This window comes from Betta splendens, chromosome 22 (assembly GCF_900634795.4).
Source record: "Betta splendens chromosome 22, fBetSpl5.4, whole genome shotgun sequence".
NCBI lineage: Eukaryota > Metazoa > Chordata > Actinopteri > Anabantiformes > Osphronemidae > Betta > Betta splendens.
The window spans coordinates 9551825-9568627 of NC_040900.2; the positions used below are offsets into that span (position 1 = coordinate 9551825).

The 16803-nt window shown below is 44.7% G+C and overlaps 1 protein-coding gene across 11 annotated transcripts in view; it reads right to left on the reverse strand.

Annotated features, from left to right (window-relative positions):
* Positions 1–16803, reverse strand: part of slc4a11 (solute carrier family 4 member 11) — a 59508-nt gene that overhangs the window by 20456 nt on the left and 22249 nt on the right. For 6 of the 11 annotated variants that reach the window (XM_029139113.3, XM_029139115.3, XM_029139121.3 and 3 more), the window contains 5 exons: positions 14192–14242; positions 11618–11729; positions 7354–7397; positions 4842–5070; positions 1808–1840 (listed from right to left, as the gene is read on the reverse strand). In XM_029139113.3, the coding sequence (XP_028994946.1) occupies positions 1808–1840; positions 4842–5070; positions 7354–7397; positions 11618–11729; positions 14192–14242 (469 nt within the window). Of the gene's footprint in view, positions 1–1807; positions 1841–4841; positions 5071–7353; positions 7398–11617; positions 11735–14191; positions 14243–16803 lie in introns of all 11 variants that reach the window. The other 5 variants (XM_029139116.3, XM_055505684.1, XM_029139117.1 and 2 more) reach the window with 3 other exon arrangements.

A 16803-nucleotide genomic window follows, 5' to 3' on the forward strand; every position in this document is an offset into this window, starting at 1 on the left:
AAATTACCAGAACGAGGACACAGAGTCCACAAAGTAGTTGGTTTTACAGATTCTGGTCAAACCCAAGCCATAAAAATGATGCTGCTAAAAGGTGAAGTATCCACTTTACATCAGACTTGTGTGACTTCCAAACTAGCAACCTAAGGAGAAGTACATCCAGTCTAAACGCATATGAGAGGGGGAGAACTTGCAGTCTGGTATCGGCTGAGGTGAGCAAACCTGATGTGGATGTCACGGGAGGTGAAGCGTGTGGGAAAGGTTGACGGCGAAGTGACTAATTAAGACGCACGCACATTGGAGTCTTGTCAGATTTCTGCACAGTTTCGTCAGCTTTTTCTATGCAAACGCTGCTGTTTTTACCCAGAAAAGGAAAGAAGAAAAAACACAGATGCTCACACGGAGCATATCAAATGTGACAAACTTCAATGGAAAGTGATGAAAAAATATGAGGAAGGCAAGACTGGATGGCTGGATTGGCCCTTTTGATCTTTTGGTTTTCGTGGGGAATTCTTTAACGGCGTTATCCGCACAGTTTGCTCCGAGGGTGACAAACAAATTGCAATTCCTGTAAATCACATGGGTTTTAATGCAGTCTGTCACAAATAAGGAGAGAGAAAATAGAGAAATATGCCAAAGCGCGCAGAGAAATGTGGTGTTAATATTTCTCCTGTTGATGTAGCAACCCACAGCAGAGGCTCTGCAGAGAGGTGCAGGTAGACAACCCGTGGCTCCACAGGGCTGGGGACCCCTGATGCTACTGTACACTCGGAGGCGGCCTCAATAAAAACATCTTGATCTTCCGTGGCCTGAACCATGGATGCGAGCACTGGTTTCCTTCAAAGCGTGGGCGGCAGGGGCCACTTTGAAGGAGGTGATTAAAACACAGAGGGGCTCCAGACAGCTGTGGCAGATGAAACACTTAATGTATACTGAGCATCCATCACGGCACACAGATGCATGATGTCATGTGGTGATGATGAGAGGACCACTAGGACTGGGTCAACTGGAAAACCTTTCCACTAGCTTGCAGCATCAATAGCTGTCACTTATTAAAAGCAGACTCGGTGGTTATATTCTCAAGGGCGAAGCACCGAACACCAATCAGGCATATCATCATAACTCCTGCTACTTAACTCCTCTCCACGGCTCCTGTTGGAGGGTGGACCCATCAGGCAGAGATGGAGCCGATGCTAGAAGCAGGGAAAAAAATGGGCAAGTGAAGGATTTGATTGTCAGTTGACTTGGCTCCAGATCTCCAGCATCTGTGGGATGTGCTAGACAAACAGGTCCGATCTATCACCACGTACAGGACTTAAAGGCTCTGCTGCTCACATCGGAGGATCAGATACCACAGCACAGCTTCAGGGCTCCGGTGGAGCCCATGCGTCAACGGGTCGGGGCTGTTTGACAGCAGAGGAGCCAACAAAATATGAGGCAGGTGGTCAAAATGTTCTGCCTGATCGGTGAACAGCTACCTTTTGAATATATAACGTATGAGCAAAGGCGCCTATTTATGTGTTTAAAGTTCATCCCTCGATCAAAGGAATTCATAAAAGAACCCAATGGGACAACGGGTCCACTGGACAGAGGACGCTGATTTGAGGGGCAGCTGAAGTGGCATGGATATCTGTGCCACGGGGGGGTGGCTGCTGTCTGTAATCATTTGATGACTCAATAGATCGACCCAGTCCCGAGCGTGGAGAGGAACACAAATGCCACACTGATGGTGATTGGTACAGGAGCACGGTGCTGATTGCAGCCGCGCAGCCACCGACGCTGACATTTCCATCCAATTAGCGCAGCTTACCGTCATCAAAGAAAACGAAACTTTGAGACTTGTCTGCATGGGGAGAAGAAGGGAGGAAGAAAAGAAGCAGCAGTCAGTGGAGTCACCTTTTCTTATCAACAAGTGAGCAGTTTCACACGTTTTACAGTAAATACACAAAGACACGCGTGCAGGAACACACCAGCTCTGCTGCTCGGCTCAACAGCAGCTTCATTTCCTGCCCTCCTTTACATCGTGCATATTAAATATCATTTTCCAGAGAAAATCCTTCAATGTCTCTTATCTTGATTACCTTCTACAGGCTATTACCAGAAATTGGATTTTATCACTGGTAGCGGTTACGCGTCGGCGCTAGTGCAAAGAAAGCCAGGGTGTGCGTCAACAAAGGAATGCAGATGAGAAAAATGACATATACGGCCACCATTAGTCATGTGGGAAAGGCTTGAATTAATGGGTCCAAGTGAGCACGCTCATCAGCCCTGCAGAATGTTTGGAAGGGAATGTGGATGTGCACAGGGGAAGTTCTTCAGAGGAAGCACAGACGTGGCATCCTCCAAGCAAGAGAATGGATTCATCCAAGACAAATATCCCTCAGTGAGCTGCGCTTGCTTTGCTGACCTCAGAGCCTCCTGGGTCACGCAAATTTTTAATGAGTGTGTTTCAGACTGATCCTAATTGTCAGGTTCCATTTATCATTTTAAAAAGGACAAAGTTGCACCAGTTAATTCATCCTTCGCATGCCTTTGAAGTTCGCTCCCCATGCGTTTAGGTTCTAATAAAAGCCTGTTGGATTTGTTTGTTGGGCTGTGCTCACAGCGTGTTAGAAATACACATTATATATTAAACATTACATTTAAGGATTAACCTTAACACAAAGTGAGATCTTAATTTGGTGGAATTTCTTAACATGAATCTCAACGCAGTACTTTTTTTATTTTGATTAATAAAGTGAGCTACACCAGGTTGGACAGTAATTCATACAGTAAAAAACAAAAACTAGACACGTGCGGCTGCTTTTTACACACAGCAGGTTGATTTGTGCTCGCAAGTAAAACAATTACAGGAGGATGATGCAAATGGAGGTGAAGAGGCGAGCCGGTCAGATCGATCAAAGGGTGACAGCAATTTATGGAGAAATGATGGTACAGTCATCACCAATAGGGCAAACCATCATCAGCAGACAAAGCGCCGGGCGCTGGAGCCGGTTACAGAACCACAGGGAGGAGAAAAAAAATACGCAATTAAGCAACACATTCTACGGCCCCTCTCATCCCCGACACCATCACCTTCATTTATGTGCTCAGATAAGCTGTGTTAAAGGGCGATTTCCGAATCAACAGCAGCTTGAGTCTGTGAAGTCGGAGCTGAGGCGACATTAATATCAATGCGTTGCATCATCGCCGGCGCCGCTCACTGTCCCTGCGCACGACGCGCGCGCTGCGCTGTATCACCGGGTCCCAAGACAAAAGTGAGGCGGAAAAACAGCACACGTTGGCCTCCAAAAAGCGCCGCCGCTACGAGTTGAAGCAGGACTAATTATCTCTGCGGGCTTTCATCTTTTTTCATTTTTGTAATTCGCTGTTCTTTCTGTGCCGGTTATAATCTCGCCCTGTTCTCTTTATCGCACAGCTGTACAGTATTACGCTCCAAATGAGCTGCTCTCCTCGCCAGCCGTATCGCTCCGGCGTGGCAGAGTTAGTGGAGATATGGCAGAAATTAATACCTGCAGAGATGTGTCCTGCTGATAACATATGTAGGTATGAACGTATTGCCCCTGGATGAGTCCTCTGCCTCCAACACACTTTAACCTCTGCACTGTGTGGATGTTCAGTGTTTTTACCCAGAACCTATGTGGGGATTTTTACTGGGTGTGGGAGACTCATATAGAAGGTAAGTTTATAGAAGTTTAAGTTCAATTTCAAATGTGTGTAGGAGCCTTTTGACTAAAACATCAGCCTCTGTGTGTTTGTGGGGCTGCCTGAGAAACAAGAAGGCACCTCCACATCAGCCGAGAGTCTCAGAGAGCCTTCTGAAATGCTGAGTGAGTGATCGATGACAGAAGTCAATTATCACCTTGCGGATCTGTCACAGGCATCTTCACAGGGCAGGTGTCACACACCGCCCACCTCAGACTTACCGTCAACAGCTGGACACTGAGTATATGACAGGCAGCCTGTGCTGCACCGTAACCTCCACATGCCCCTGAGTAGCAAGAAAACCCCTCGTGTGCTGCACAGCTTCATTAAACCCACGGCAAACGCTTTGCAGTCGGGGGGAAAAGAGATTAATGTAGTGAGAAGCGGTCTAATTCTCTGTCACATCACCAAGAAGCAGAGCAAAGTTTGATTCGCAAAACAATGACATTTGTGAACGCAGAGTTCAGCAGCTTGCGGCTGCATACGTTATGTAAGAGGGCAGATTTCTCCTGCTCTAATGGTCTGAGGAGAGTCTTCTTAACCGACAGGCTTTGGTGTGTAACATTAGGTGCAGATCAGGACTACGGACAAGATCCTGTGTCCACTTGAAGCGTAGGTTGCGCACATCAGGTTTGTGGACAACCTGTAGGTCAAGTGACTGTACTACAGTATATAAAGCCTACGATGGAGACAAACTGCAGAAGCACATTCGGTTTGTGAGCAAATGCTGCAACCTGCTCCATGTCAAAAGCAAGAAGAAAGTCTGAACTGAACCACCATGAAATCAGCCATGAGGTGGAGAGACTTCCGCATCGAGCAGGGTTCTACACTCGTGTTCCCTGTGTTTGTGCTTAAACTCCTGGGAAGTCCAATGTGTACACATGTAAACACCCTTGTGTGTATTTAAGGAGCCACACGACAAGCTCAACCTCACGCACTTTGCTTTGGATTCCAAAAGCCACCTCAACCCTTCCCAGGCTTATCTGACACTTCTGCTCCTGAGCCTGAGGTGAAGCTGTTGACGTGTGCAGATGTCGGATGTTTGGGTCAGGTGTCAGACGTTGAGTCTGGCAGTTGTGTGACTGTGACTAGGCATTTTTTTTTTTTTTTACAAGCATAAAGACAAGTGCCCTGCTTACCGCTGACCTCCTGAGCTCCCGCGTCTGTGAACAGCATGCTCATCACCTCCTCGAAGTTGCAGCCGGGCTCGGAGACGTGGTTGTCCTGACCCACGTGGTGCAGCATCCTCTTCAGGACGTCGTCCAGGGAGGCGGCCGTCTCGTCCAGCAGGATGCTGGCTCTGGCCAGGAAGCCATCGAGGTCCCGGTGAGCCCGAACCTCCTCCTCAAAGTTCATCAGCTTCACATACTGGAGAGATTGAAATAATGATGCATTTCTGATGGCTTTTTAGTCTAACAATTACTTTTTTCCACCAAACTGCAGCTGAATTTTTGTTTTTATCAGTTTCATTATTAGGAGCAGATAGGAAATAAAGAAACTGTAAAGGTTAAATGTGATTTTATTTATATTTTATAAAAGGAGGGTTTTATTATATTATATTTTTGTATTAATTTAAGCAAGCAATGGCATTGGCCTTCAGGGTGAAATTGCGTAGTAGTTAAAACTGCAACAGGCTTTAACCCGCTAAAGTTCATCACAACCTGCTCACTGGAGCATCATCTGAAAGCCAAATAGACTGAGAGACGACCACAGCTCTATTAAGAGCCCAGACACCCACCGCTCCTCGCTTTCATCGATCATGTGATTGACAGAAATTCTGAGACAGCGCATTCCCTGCTGCTCTTCTAAAAACTAAGCAAACCTTGTCTAGAGTGTAGGTAGTGATCGGTGTATAGAGCTCTGGTAATAAAGATAGCTTTAGTTGTTGGAAATGTAAAAAGATCTACTGTAAGTGTTGAGAATCGAAAATTGAAATACTGTAATAATAATGATAATAAAAGTTTAAAAAATAACCACTTTCTGTAAACAAGCTGATCCAAAATTTAAATTCTGGCTGGATGTGATGTGAGCATGTAACACCACGTCTTCACGTCTGCAGAGAAACAGCCGCATCTTCTACATCCCCTTAACTACATGTCTCTTACCTACAGTATCTAAGGCTTCCCGACTACACTTTGGGGATTAATAAAGTTGATCTTATCTTATATAAAAGAGCTCAGCATTTCACATGAATAATGGCTGAAACCCATATTTGATTATGCAGATAGATGCTGCTGTGCAGTGACTAAGCGACTGACTCATTTCTGTGCCGTAGTCACGGATCCTTTCTCATTTGCTGTATTGATGAACTGGTCTTGGACAGGTTTGCTCTAAGGATCCTACAGGACTCCCAGAACTAATGACCAGAGGTGCCAGACAGATGGTAATGCAGATGCTCAGAGCCGAGTTACATTTTTGGTTGACTTTCCATCTGCACACTAGACAGATTTTATCACCTTGGGAATATCCCCACTGTAAAACCGATCCTCTTTCAGTTAGCCTAAAAAAGGCTTGATCACTGTGACTCTCTTTTGTGTGTCAACCCTGGAAAAATAAAATGGAGAGAACTGACAAAGTTAGCGTCTTACATAATTATTTTTGTTCTATTTTCAATATTTCTATTTCCTTTAGTTCTCCTGACAGGATTGATGTCTCTGGCCATGAAAGATATTGCAGCTGTTCTGCCTTTCTTTAGATGAAAAGCATCCTGACCATCCTCCTGAGACTGGGAGTCATCTTTTCATTTACTATTTGGGTAAACAACCCTGAATTCACGGTGGAGCTATAAATTTGATTTCCAACACACCTTGTGCCCTGATGCAGCCCCCGGTGTCCAGTCACTGTGGTGGTCCCAGCCAGGTCTGATCTGAACTCATTTACTTTGGTTCTATCTGATGAACGGATGTGCTGCCAGTATTCATGAGGCTACTTTATATGATAATTGTAAAGTGGAATTGGGCAATTTTGGGCCAATTTGTAAGTTATCTTCTTTAATATCTTGCACAGAGGTTGACGTCATAAGCTCAGACATTAAAACAGGGCTTCAGTTTCACTGTATTCACAGTATTATGGCTAGTTTAGGGCCTCAACTTGGCTTTACTGTCTATCATGTGTCGCATTGCATGTGAATATGTAGCATGTAATAATCAGTGAAATTCCGTTGCAGTGAAATGTATCCTGGTCATTCATAAATAATAAGTTAATTAATGTGACAGAAGCAATGCAGGAATGGTAAACAGTGAGGACCTGAGGCAGGCCATTAAATCTCCATCAGACAGACACTACATGTGCATGTGACCCAAACAGCACCAACAAACAAAAGTTTGGATGGTCAGATGTTTTACACTTTACCACATGATTCATATTCATATTTAGATCTTCTTTACACATCAGGTTCATAAACAGCCCAGCGTTACTGCTGCCTCTGCGTAAATGGAGCGATATCAGTGGACCACCGGGAGAGCAGCGTGAGCAGATAAAGCGCAGCAGACACAGAGGACATTCCCACTGACAGCAGAGCTATTCAGTTGTCAAGCGTATCTAGCGCTTTACAAACCCCGGCGCTCACTAGCAATTTGATTTTCACGTGCAGCAGATAAACGTCTGCCTTGTTTAACTAGGACTGAATTACTATAAAGTCTTAATACTCACCCTTCTTGATGTGTTCAGCAACACACAACCAGAGTCATCAGCATCTGAGGACAAACAAGACAAGAGGTACAATTAGAGTCTGAAGTGTCACAGACTGTGATGAAACATTGTAGACTCTGCAATTAATGGTGCTGATCTAAACAGTAGAGCATCTAGCTCTGCATGTCTGCAAAGTTAATGTGTCCTACTTGTTTTATTTGAATTACTGGTGAATTCTCCCCCATATCCTTATATATAATGCTATATACACACACTGCAGTGCACGTGACAGGCGTTTATTAAGCAGCACACATGCACACCAACAGCGCTCATTACTGCATAGCCTGAAATAACAATCACAAGTAACAACCACTGAGTCTGTAAAGAAAAGGGGCCCCGTTAGGAAAAGTGATGAAAATGTCAAGAGGCAAGTCTCTAAATGCTCTCATTGAACAGGGATTGGAAGTTCTCTGCTGATAAAGCTTTAATACACACGTCCATGGAGCCGAGGCGAGAGCTCAGATAAAGTACAAAAGGTCTGGATTTTCCACTGCAGGAAAAGAAAGCAAAAAAAAACTTTTATGTTCAAAAACAATACATGGACAAACCGAGGGGAATGATGTATTCAACGCTCGATCCGTGCTCTGCCTGCCGGTACCATGCTGACTCTAATGAAAGCGTCCGCCACTGGGGTTACGTAACACACTTATCGCCGTTTACTGTGGGGAGGACGTTATTAGGTTACTATGGGCTTTCCTCTTCTGCTCCGCGTGATGCACTGTGTCTGCTCTGTCTGGGAATCAATCAGCGCTTAACTACATCCTCCAGCACAGGATGAGGAACCCCCCCCTCCTTTCCCCAGCCAATAAGCCTCAGGAAAGCGCCAGGATGCCATAATATCAATAATCCAGCCACAAGTGAACACGGTTAAGTCTGCAGAAAAGGGGGGCTGGGGTCTTTGATCACCACACAAAACACCTTGCCATCATAAAACGCTGCAGGCAGCCGAGTCCCCGCTCCTACAGTACCTCTCTCTGATGAAACTACAGCAGGGGGCACGTGTCGGGCGCACTGGATTTGGCTCATCAAAGCCTCACAATCAAAAAAGCACATGGCTGGGATGATCCGCTCCCAAAGGGCAGAGGAAGCCGCGGCTCTAATTGCCGTTAGGCTGTAACCGTAAGGAGATATTCATATATTCATATAAGATTACCTCAGCCCTAGCGATCCCGCCCTTGCGTCTCAGTGTATGTGTCTTAGAGTAATCCAGGGATGGGGAAAGGCAAGGGTTAAAACGTGGCAACGAACTGGGACCAGTGCAGCACCACACTGGTTATGCTGGACAGTCACGTAGTGGAACAACGTGCTGGTTGCCGCTGTGTATGAAAAGAGCTACAGACTTGACATTCAGTTATGTAAAGTCATTGTTTGTCAGGGAAGAGACTGACAATAGCTGAGGATGGACAACATGATACATTCCAGGTGATTTTAATTCAAAAGTCATGGAATTCTTTTATTTTCATTGGTTGTTACAGCCATTGTTTGATACATGGACGCTTTGTCTAATCTTCCATGAAGTGTCAGGGAGCTACAGACACATGAATCCCTGGTACTGTATCATGTTACAGTGCTTACATTGCACAATAAGTGATGAGAAGCATTATCTTAACGCAGGTCGCAGGTCAGTGAATTCAGTGATTTACTGGATATTAGATCTCCTTTTCTGTAAAAGCCAATGACGCATCTTACCTAGAGAGATAAGATCATAACAGCATTCGTCTTAACAGAACTCACCAGATGCCAATGAACAAATCTGTCTCCAAAAAAGTAAAAAGGAAACTGTGTTTAGACTTCAAACACAACACTGCCCTGCATGAAATAATTACTTTAGAAAATCTGCTAAAAGCCTCAATAACAAAACAAAACCTTGACCTCAGCAAAACAATATTAGGCATTTTTTATCCCAGCGTCAGTATTTAATCACATGTCGGGTTATATAATAAAAACACATATGTGTCACTCTGTGTATTATGATGGAGGGGTGCAGGTATGAGTTGGGACGTTCAAGAAAATTTGCAAAAGCTTTACATTAGCTTTTGATCAGTATCTGTGTGATCTGTGCCCAGTTCCCTGCATGTGGCGGAATCAAACCACCCACGGTGATCAAGGTCCTCGGTCAAAGCCGCGCCGCCAGTCGTTCAGTGTGAGCGACGGCTGCCCTTCCTCATGACTTTTCCACTTCACTATTCGGCCAAATTGATTGAAGTGAAGTGGAAGTGAGCCCAGTGCTGGCAGAAAAACAACCATCAAATCAATTCTACTTATGAGAGCGTTTGACAGCTTTATGACAAAGTGGATAAGAGAAACGGATAAGATCATGTCAAAACGATAAAAACAAAGAGAGACAACAACAACGTCAGCCTTGTATCACCACTGAGCTCGACAGTCACCTGAAGAGCTGCCATCGCTCCTTTTGTTTCATCCTCATCCACAAACACTGGGCAGAATAAATTAGCGGCTCTTCATGCCTGCAGCAAGACGAGCTGAAGTTGCTTTCTTTGTCCTAATCTGTGTGTAATCTATTAATAACCAATAAGGAACTCTGCAGATGACAGACAAGTGACACTAAAGCGTTTATTTTTTGTGCTTCATTAGGTTGCTTTTGTTAATATAAATGACTCACCTGTTTCATAATGTACCTTTAGTGTGGTCCAACATCAGGCACAATATGATAAAGGACAGTATTAACTGTCCCAGATACCAGGCTGGTATCCAAGACGTGACAAAAATGTTAGATATAGGCCCAGATATGAAATATTAAAACAGCCAGATGTTTTTAAATTAGACTGCTGTCTCTGAATCTGATATCTAAGCGCTTTGCTTTTCCAAACAACTGCCCTTTTAGTCAGACAGGATGTGAAACAAAGTCTTTTTCTGAGTCTTCCATCGATTTGATACGGGGGACATGCTGCACAGCAGCCTGCTGTAAAATCAAAAGCGCCAACAGCCATGAAAACGGCCAACGACGTGGAGATCAAATGTTGTAACGAGTAAAACATAACAATGATCAACCTTCACCTGCACCGTCACTGTAATAATGAGTCTGTCTGTGGGCAGATACAGAAGGGGAATGACAAACATTCTCCCGATGTGAGGAGTGAAAATTCTTCATATTGCAGCTGTGACTGATGGTTCACTAAAGCCAGAGGTACACACGGTCCAATTAATTGTGCTAGTCTAGCATTTAAATGTCCAGAGAGAGAGTTCTCCTCGTGCACGCCAGCTCTTTTGGCCCTAAGTGTTACTATGTATGGAGAATCAGCCCAAGTGACATGGTCACCTGTCACATTCAGCATCTCTCCCTCTCTTTCCTCCTTTCTCCCCTCAGTGCGCACCTGTGACTGTTGCCACGGCAACGGCAACCTGTTGACCCGTGGGGATTCTGGCGATGGGGGTCAAAATCATCTGCACCTGCAGCTGAGGAGCTGTCTGTCAAGTCAGCGCCTGTCATCAGGCCCTGGATGGACTTTTTACCCCAGCAGACCTTCACAAAATTAGTTTTAAGTTGTGTGAGGTTTTGTTTGAGCAGCTTTTCCTCTTGAATGACCCTCGGGGAATCTGTTATGACTGCAGACATGCACAAACTCAACGATAGTGCCTCACGGGAAGATATAAGGCAAAATATCCAAAACATGAAAAAAGGCATGTGAGGATGTTGTCTCGCCATGTGTTGGTCAGACGTGTTGCCATAGCAACAAAAGAAACAAATTCAGGAAAAAGATGAAAATGTGAGTTGTATTTGCATTTGGTTATTTAGTTCTCACCAGACAAGGCAGAAAGCTGATAATAGACTAGAGTTTAGAGTTTAATTTAAGCAAACTAAAGACGTAAAGGACCATAAGCCAACAACTTCTACAGCTTAAACACCCAGTTGACAAAAGACAGTTCACAGAGCCGCACAAAACACACTTTACCTGAACATTTAACCTGAGGCAGCACAACTATCGCCTTAAAATGCATTTGCCTTTAATGGATGTGAATGTGGAATTCCTAAATTGATATGATGGCATTAAAACGGAAGCCAGCATGGATCATATTTACAGTAAGAGCTGAATTTTACAATTAAATTTCCTTTCTATTTATTCATCCCCTCTATCTTCATTCCTCGCCTCTCCACCTTTGCTACCGCCTCTTTGTCCAGGTTTATCCTTGTTCCTTATCCTCAGTGCCCAATCTAACCCTCGCCGCCCTCTAAATCCCTCCCTCTCTTTCTCTGTGTACTGACCTGGGCCAGGGCTGATCTGGTTGTCATAGAGGTGGATGTCATCTCCGCAGGCGATCGGCGAGTCCTGTCCCTCCTCTCGGCCCTCGCTGCCCTCCTCCTGCTCCGCCTCCCGCTGCTCTGGGGACACAACAGCACAGGGTCACCTCCTGACTCCTCCCTCTTGGGCTACCGGACAGGACAGCAAACTCACGTGACGCGCTAGAACAGGTCCCAGACTTTACTGTACATCACTGTTACGGTACATCAGTCATTGTCTTGGGCCAATCACAAACATAAGTTTTTGATAAATTTTATCAAATGTGCATTCAGGTTTCACACCAGCTCTGAATTTAAAACCAACCCCAGGGAAAAATATTTTCCAATCATGTGAACATATGTCAGCTCATATTTATTCAAAGTGTGATAATATAGAATGGAGTTTTATTAAAAAGAATGCCAGGAAAAAAAACTAATCTGTATCAGTTGCTTTTGGATTTTGAGTAAAACCGGTCTGGACAGGGTCACGTACAGTATGTGATGATGCTACTTCAGGCTTTCGTGTCCTGTCCAAAGACACAAGGAAACGGCCCTAATTGATGTGAGGACAGGTCTGTCATGACTCAGCAGGTCAGGGTTTTTTTTTTTGTGCGTGTTGGTTCAGGACGTACGTTACAAAGCATCACAGAAAGCACCCCGGAGCCTGTTCGTATGACTCATCCCATTCTCTGTTCATCCTCAGCCCTTAGATCCAATCCTACACTACCCAGTCAGCTCCCAAAATTTATCCAGGGATCGGTTTGATGTGATGAGAACAATATCTCACACTCGTGCTTTTTTTTATCTGTTGACCTAATCCACAAGGAGCCTCCAATTTCAGCTCATTCAGTTTGTCTTGCATCAGTATCATCCCTCAGCGCTTGACATTATTTGAACCTTGCCCGCATGCTTCTGTGCCTCACACTCACCGGCTGAGCTCTGACTTTCAAATCACCTTGAAAGAGGGTGGCGGAATAAACAGACCAAAGGCAGCGGTAACTATTTTGCAAAACTTATCAAATGTCTGGGACTTATTTTTGTGCAGAAATACATTTTTATTTTTATAAAGCAATATCTATTTTATATGTAATCTCTGGTGTAGCATCTGAATTCAGATGAGCTGCACAGGAAGCCGGCTCCCCCTCAGTAGCCGTGTCCAGTTAATACAAGCAACATGTGTAAGGAACAAGGGCAGAGGGACGAGGTGTTTGATATGAAAACGCCGAATGATTGATGTGCTCCCTTCAAACGCTGTGCAGCCTTCTGCAGCAGCCTTTGAGACGTGACATACTCAAACACTGCGGTGTTACAGACAACAAATCAGAATCAGGAGCTTTTAAACTTTAATACCTTGGTTTTATATCTACTGAAGTCTGTCAACAACCCATGGCTTACAGATTCATGAATTGCTTCGATTAATGTGATACAGTTATAGGGGAAAGATTAACTGATTTCTGTTTACTACTGTTTACTAAATTACAGTATCTAAATTAAATTCTGATGTTTATTATTAACTGATTATTACAGGCTGAGAGTGTAATAAATAATCCAGGAGACAGTTGTCAGAACAGTAACAAAGGTTAAGTGTACTTTCTTTGAATTAAATGACCCGATTCCTTGAAAACACATTTCCATAAAAACAGTAAAGCTGTAACCTTCAGGAAAAGGCTCAAGTACTACATCATATTCTACATTCAATATCTACCCTTTAATCAGAGCAGCTACTGTTCAGGCTGTTAGTAACCAAGCAGATTACAAGGTGAGATGAGTCAGGATCCGTGCGGCTTCCCCCAATATCCACGCGAAGCAATGAACTGCAACGGAAGGTTCAACTCGAAGCCCGGGAAGCAGCGGCGACTGCCAGACGTCACTTCTCTGCATTAATCAGACAGGCGTCGCTGCTTGGATGCTGCTGGACTAACTTTTTAACGCCATGCAGCCCAAAACAACTGGGACAACAGGCTGAGGTTAGCCAAAAACATGATTTAATGAAAAAACTAAAAGTGTAAACAACAATCCAAGTGTTGCCCACCACACTAGAAGCAGGATTCTTTACAGCATTTAGTGCCATCAAAGGGAAGCTGGCTCCTGGACAACCCCGAGATGATACTGCTGGATCATGCCTAGTGGTCAATAGTAATACATCCTGGTAAATGGCCGCCTAATAAAGACAGATATGTCCGGCTGCAGCGAGGGGGCCCTTTGCGAATCTGCTGACTGCATTTGTGTGTGGCAGGATGGGAATAATTGGCTGGGGGAGACGGGGAGCTTCCAGTGCGAGCATCTTCTGTCCTGGCTGCTTGTGCTCACATACTAATTGGATGCCTCTCCTTGGCTTGAAGGTAATGAAACTGCCGTTATCATAACAGCCGGAGAAAAGTTCATTATTTATATGCAAATGCAGCGGGGTGTGAGAGTCGCCGTCGTAATCTCAGAGCCACATCAATATGCCTGTACGGTGCTGTGCAACACACAGAATGGGCACCACCACGTTTTGTCTCCACTCATGATTTCATTATGGTTTGCAGTGTGGCGTGTGTGATGGTGGCACACACTCACCCATTTCTTGAAAGAAGTATCCATTTTTGGACATCCCAGAGGGAGGCACCTCTGCAGGAAGAAGCAGAAGAGAAGAAGACAATAATCACATAGGTGAAGCTAAGCAACAGTAAGCCATCAGGCAGGAAGTGGTTTCTATTTAAAATGTGAACCATGAGACATGGTTCGAAATACAAGTCAATATCCACAATATCCAAGCTCTGCTATAAGTAGGTTTACTCTTTAAATGGAGGAGACCTGCAAATTTGAATCACATACGGTAGATGCTGAATTCAATTGAATTCACACACACACACACACACACACACACACACACACACACACACACACACACACACACACACACACACACACACACACACACACACACACACACACACACACACACACACACACACACACGTGATATTTTATTATGATGATATTACCGACAGTTTAATTTAGTTTATTCAACTTTCCCACAAAGCTGCGTTATTGTCCAAAATAATGGCTGCACTGACAGACATTGTTCCGCTACACACGCACACACAGTCTATTTCGAGTTAATACCACACAGTCCTGTTGTTGTAAATCCTCACTAGTCCACCAAATGTGTATTAATCCACGGTTAAATATAAACAACAAATGTTTGGTCCTGTAGGAAAAACTGCAGAACTCCGTGTTCTCGAGTGTTTGTGTCTATTTCAAGGTTCTGATGGTCACCAACAGCGTAGATCGGTCTCTGCTGTTGCTTCTCGGGCTGTTTGTTGACTATTACAGGCATAAAAAGCAAGATCAGGCCTGACCTTGTTTCATTTGTTTTTGCCTCATATCATGTTGTTATGCAGCCATCTATACAGCAGCATATTCCTCGATAATATCCCACAGGCGCCTCTGGTTTCAACTCCGATAAAGCGTGACCCGTGTCCATTTACATCTGAAGTCCCCCTGAATCAGAACATAAGCCACTACTTTGCATAAAATTAGCAGATATTGTTTCGTCCCACAAAGCCAAACACGCGTGGGAGGTCACAAGTCACTGGATTAAAATGACACACAGGGAAAGTGTGGGTAAAAAGGCAGGTGTGCAGGTGCAGTAGGTAGGAAGTTCACAGATGGAACACTGTGGGGGGGAAGGGCCACATCCACGCAGCGCTGCAGGATTAGTTTAATCGCAATTGTGATGTTCTGTGTTCTGCTCTGCAAGTATTTAACCGCAAAAGTCTCTGTTTCAGCACGTCTGCAACCATTGCAACACGACCTTTTCACAACACTTAATACCAGCATTACTTGTTTTATCAAGTCAGGGGGAACGATTCTGATTGTTCTCCGACTGCCTGCATGTTATTTAGCGTGTCACACAATAAAGAGCAGACGAGCCCCAGGAAGCGAGGACAGAGTGAAGATTTGTCAGTGAACAGAGGCACAAACTGGCGGAGCTGGAGTTCAGCTGGACGTTCAGAGGCAGAAATGCCTTCAGGCAATAAATAGTGTTATCAGGAAAGTTTAGAAGCTCCGGTCCTAACATGTTAATTAGGTGGAAACATGTTAACAATGCCTACATGGAAAACAGACTTTTCATCTGCTAAGGTCCTGACTGTGCTGCTACTGTACGTTGGGTGATAATCCAGTGGGTCTCGCTCGCCGGAGGCAGGCAATCATTTTGCAATGGTGGGGTGCAGCTTTTTTAAAATGGTGGATATCTCATTTTGAAATGAAACTTAATCTGCTGGAGAGTTCCACTACAAATGCTCAGAGAGGGAACGAGGAGTGTGTTTGTCACGCGGCCCTGTGGATGTGTGCAGCATGCGGATAACAGGAAGACGAGGCAGATACACGGCACGGATACTTTGAAGGTTACTGAGTCACTGTGGGAGGGGGAGGCGGAGGGGGCTGAGGCGCTCTGGAGCATTAAGCCCCATATCCTTACATTTTTATCAAATAGCCAATTATCCACAGTATTTCCCCGACTTGTCTGCTAAAAAGAATCTAAGCAAATCCAGATAAAGGGATGCAGACTGGGGAAAAGTGGCTGGCACTCACACTCTGTACAGCTCCACGCTGCACACAGACCCAAAGTCAGACATGATGACAGACTCGTATGGAGGAGCGATGTCAAGATGATGGGAGGAGGAAGGCTTCTCCGATGTGCCCCGGCTCAGCAGACAGTACACGCAACAAAACAGCACAGTTTGAATATCCTATTATACCTTATCAAACCAAACAAAAGTAAAGAAGCTTAAAGCCTTTTTTAAAACCTCTCCTCCATTCCGCCGTCTTCTCCCTTTCGTTAAACTCCCATCCTTTCAGTTCTACTCCTGGCACCTCGTCTAATGGTGGAAGTGACAAGGTGGTTTTGAATCCTCACCGGCCAACTGTTGCTCTTTTCATAAATGTTAAAGAGTCCCGCACTAAGCTAGGAGCTGCTGGTGGGTCGTTTTCACAGGATGGTACCCCTCTAAGAGGAGAGACTGACATTTAACCCAGCTTCACCGTGAATGCATACTGTGAGAGCTTTCAGGTTCACCAGGCTCCTGCGCCTTTAAAACAGGGAAATGATGTTACCGGGTGAATGGAGGTTGAGTCTTGCTGTGACGAGCAGCTGAAAACAGGATTTTTCTGTTTTCCAGTTC